Source organism: Stegastes partitus, unplaced genomic scaffold, assembly GCF_000690725.1.
Source record: "Stegastes partitus isolate 25-593 unplaced genomic scaffold, Stegastes_partitus-1.0.2 Scaffold1062, whole genome shotgun sequence".
Classification (NCBI taxonomy): Eukaryota; Metazoa; Chordata; class Actinopteri; family Pomacentridae; genus Stegastes; species Stegastes partitus.
Genome location: NW_007578793.1, coordinates 80,869 through 85,324, shown reverse-complemented (window position 1 = coordinate 85,324; position 4,456 = coordinate 80,869). Strand labels below are relative to the sequence as shown.

The window sequence follows — 4,456 nt, the reverse complement described above, 5'->3', positions numbered from 1 at the left end:
CTGGTCCCAGTATGATTTCGTCTCTCTAACTGGTCCCAGTATGTATTTATTGTCCTGGTTTTAGCTCGCGGTAGGTTTAGGCGTCCTGTTGTGTTTCATTCTGTCCTTTAAATGAATGACCTGTTTTGATTGGCTGCTGTGGGAAACATTCTGTAACCTGGATTTTGATTCGTCGTTCTCTCAGTGGGCATCATGAGCTCGTCTCCTGGATGGGTTTAGGTGGGCTGATAGTGGAGGATAGTGGAGGCCAGGTCATCTGAGCAGCACTCAGAGCCTGGAGGTGTGTTGGGCTCATTGTCTGGTTGGAAACTAGTGATGGTCCCAGTAACCCAGATGGGATGGCACGGCGCTGCAGGATGCTGTGGTAGCCATGCTGGTTAATGAGCCTTGACTTATGAATAAATCACCAACAGTGTGAGCAGCAAAGCCCCCCCACACCATCCTAGCTCCTCCTCCAGGCTTCACGGTGGAACCGCACATGCAGAAACCATCGCTCACCTTCTCTGGTCTCACAAAGACACGATGGCTGGAACCAAAGATCCCACATCTGGACTCATCAGACCACAGCTGGTCTACTGTCCACTCCTCGTGTTTCTTGGACCAGAAAGTTCTCTCCTCCTTATCCTCAGTGGTGGCTTCTTTGCTCAGTTCCACCATGAAGGTCTGATTCACGCAGCCTCCTCTGAGCAGCTGATGTGGAGATCTTGACCTCTGGAGAGCTGATGTGTTCTCTGACCCGAGGAGCCTTTGACTCGTGGTTTCTGAGGCTGGTGACTCTAATGAACCTATCGTAGCTTCTGGTCTTCCTGTCCTGGGCGCTCCTTGTCAGACACTCAAAGTTCTTGAGATTTTCCGTATCGACTGACCTCCATGTCTTCATGATGGACTGTGGAGGTTCCTGCCGTACCATGGACTACAGCAGCAGTCACTGTGGACCAGGCCCACCTACAGCCCCACCGATGCTCTCAGACACATGAAGTAGGCAACTGACTGCTGACGAGGCAGAGCTGTTCATTCAGCAGCGTCCAGGAGACGCCCTGATGGCGAGAGGGTAACGCTGTGGTCAGAGCAGAAGATAAACGTGTTCTGGTTGGTTCAACACTTCCTGTTTACTGGATGACTCCATGTTCTCTCACAGTTCTGATGTCTTCAGCATGGATCTACAACGTAGGAGATAACTGAAGTAAATAAAGGCCAGTGAATGAGAAGGTGTGTCCAGACGGCTGGCTGGTCCGGAACAGCCACAACATGGTTCACTGTGATTTCACTGACTGACAGATAGGATCTGGTGAAGCTACTGAAAAAGGTCTAACAGACATGAACCAGTGACCGATAACTCCGGGCATGACGCTGTGTCCACACAGACTGAACATACTGACGTTGTTTTCACTGTTTCTATGGGTTCTGAACGTTACAGACTGGACAGGTGACGTCGGGGTTCTTGTGTTTGTTGTCTCTGGATGTGTGAGGAACGCTTCGGGCCTCTGGTGCGTCTGCTTCTGGTCCCAGTCCGACCGGCTGGACACCGTCTGGTCGGGGTCCACCTTCCCTGAGCGACTCACGAGTGTCGGTGGGGCCGCAGACGCTCGCAGCTGAAAGCGATCCAGCGCCGCTGCTCGCTGATAAGTTTAGCGCCCTGCAGCCGAGCGCTGAGCCGCGGAAACAGGTGCTGCAGGTTATTTATGGAGCAGGATCAAGGCCTGCACGCTAACCGCTAACGGCTGCATGACACACTTCCAGCAGAGACACTTTTAACCCTGACATCACAGCCACACTCCGGCCGACAGCACAAACACTGGAGTCTACCGCAGCCCAAAGCCTGACGTCCTCGTGTAGATCAACACGGTTTATGTTCACGCGTCGCATCAGCTTCATGCTGTCACTGAAACTCCTGCACGTCTGTTTAGAGCTGAAGGTCATGAAATCAGACCGATGGCTTCATTCTTCTTCACTCTGAGTTCACTGAAGTGTTTTTCTGTCTCAGATCATCGCGTCCTTCTGCTCGAGCTCCTCTCATCTAAAACGATTTAAGAAGGTGTTTGTGACAGATTACATTCAGATCAAATCCTTCACGAGCTTCTGAATAAAAATTAAAAAACCGAAATGTGAGTCTGTCTGAACAACAACATAGAGACGAAACCAGAAAGTCTGACTCAGAACCGTGTGTGAGCAGTCACAGATGTTCTCCATGTTCAGCCTGTGTGGAGCTGATGGTTCAGAAAACATCACCGCTCGGTTTCATGGTTCATGTGCTTTAGTTTTACCGTCCTGAAGGTTTCTGTTTTATGGTGCAGAACTTTGGTTCAACTCCTGTTTTTTAATTCATGAGTGGACTTGACACGAGGAGTCCGATTCACAGCTGATGAAGGCCTCACTCTGCTCTCTGCTCCCTCAGGGCGACCAGGAGGTGAAAGCCGTCTCTCCGGGCAGCGAGCCGGCCGAAGCCAGCGGCGGCGCCGGCAGCAGAGCCGAGGTGGAACCGGACAAGTTCGAGCTGCCTCCGGAGTCGGATGAGGAGTACATGGTGGTGGAGGAGGCCGACTCCTCGTCAGCCGGCCGCATGAAGAAGACGGGGCTGACGCGCATCGAGAGCTTCAAGGCCACCTTCTCCAAGGAGAACATGAGCAAGACCCGCGAGAACCTGGGAACCAAAGTCAACAAGCTGGGGGAGCGCATCGTGACGGCCGAGAGGCGCGAGAAGATCCGCCAGTCCGGCGAGAGGCTGAAGCAGTCCGGGGAGCGCCTGAAGGAGACCATCACCAAGAGCGTCCCGGCCAAACTGAACCTGAAGAAGGAGAGGACTGTGGCGGAGGGCCAGGAGGGAGCCGAGGGCGCCGCCGAGGGAGCCCTGCCCGTCCCGCCTCCGAAGGGCCGCAAGGGCAGCCCGGGTGCCGCCAGGGCCGCCGCCGACGAGGGCAAGGCCGAGGAGTCCGAGGTGCCGATGTACGACATGAAGCAGCTATCGTAAGCTCGAGATGCGAGCCGCTTTCTTTGGACCTGTGAGACCACACAGAGCTAGTGAAGGCTGCTGCTGCCAAGCAGAGCTGCAAGAAGATGAACGTTTGTTTGAACCCTGCTGAAGGAGGAGAGCCGTCCACAGGCTGACCCAGGCCCGAACATCCAGCAACAACCAACAGATCCTGAAACCCGCCTGGCTCTGACGCAGTGATGTGTGGTTCTGGACGTTTGTTATCAAATCAGCAACATATATTTAGTCCTTTTTGTTTTGTGTTCAATAAACACTGACTCTGGAAACCAGATGAACCGCGTTCATCACCGAGCTTCTCTCTGCTCGTCACTGGTGTGCATGTCGGTGGGGTTGGAGTGCTGCATGAGGGGCTGTAGCGGGTCAGCGGTACGTCTGGTGGAGGAGGAGGTCTGGATGACGGTGAAAGGTTTGATTCTCGGGCGTCCCTGGGGTTGGATGAATGACCTGGAGGCAGGACGGCGGGCTCACGGCTCCACCAGACCCCTTTGACCCAGAGTAGAACTTAGTGTCTCGGTCCAGGTGCTGGGGCGGGCTTTTAGGCTGGTGCTTTCTGCATCTGTGGGTACATGAGGGTCCGCTGGTGTCGGAGAACACGCCGACCTGCTGCTAGCATCTTTAAACTTTAAACGGCGCCTGGGCCCAGAGTCCAGCAGGTTATCGATCAGTAATCAATCAGTGGTGAACAGGGATGAGGGGGGCAGTGGGTAGTTCAGCACATGCTCAAACAGCCCTTACCAACCACACACACAGAGCTAGCTTAGCTAAATTAGCCACCCAGTTAAAGAAACACCAGTTAGTCTGAAACTCCTGAGCTGTGGCTGGAGGTCCTGAACCTCCTCAGGCTCTTTGGTGGCCGCATGGCGAGAAGCAGTTTGACCGTCAGCTGAAAGGACGAGCTGAAGCCTTCACGGTTTGATCTTCTGTCCATGTGTTCTGTTAGAGGACCGGGTGCTTCACACATTCTGCTGCTGAGCTTTGAGCAGCTTCACCGCTGTAGACTTCATTAAAGGTTTAGTTTGTTCTGGGGGAGGATTTTCAGCTCTGCTGTTGCTGAGGCGATGGAGGAGGAGGTCCGGTCTACAGAACCCAGGGCTCTGAGACGTGTCACAGTCAGACACGGGACACACTGACGCCCACGGGCCTGCCTGTTTAGTCTCTGTTCAGGTTCTGTCGTCCGTGTGACACCAGAACTTCTCTCACGTCGGGTTTCCTTTTGTGTGTGAAAGATGTGAAACCTCGTTCAGGTGAAGCTGCAGGTGAGTTCAGGCGGAGACGGCTGAGGTTCTCCCACCTCCTGGAGGAGATCCACATCTTCCAGCTCCAGGAAACGCTCGGCTCTTGGTGTCCAAACCCAAAACAACAAAACAGTACAAAACTAATCACCAGGAACCAGCGAAGACGAGCCTTATCCCCTTAGGTCAGGGTCCCCTTAACAGAAAGAAATAGTGTGAAACAATGCACTCATCA

At 53.7% G+C, this 4,456-nt stretch overlaps 1 protein-coding gene across 1 annotated transcript in view; it reads left to right on the top strand.

The window, feature by feature from the left end:
- Window positions 1–3,276, top strand: part of cavin4b (caveolae associated protein 4b) — an 8,301-nt gene extending 5,025 nt beyond the window's left edge. The window contains exon 2 of the mRNA XM_008295632.1: window positions 2,396–3,276. Coding sequence (XP_008293854.1) covers window positions 2,396–2,968 — 573 coding nt within the window. The 3' untranslated portion in view covers window positions 2,969–3,276. The remainder of the gene's footprint in view (window positions 1–2,395) is intronic.
- Window positions 3,277–4,456: the final 1,180 nt, after the last annotated feature.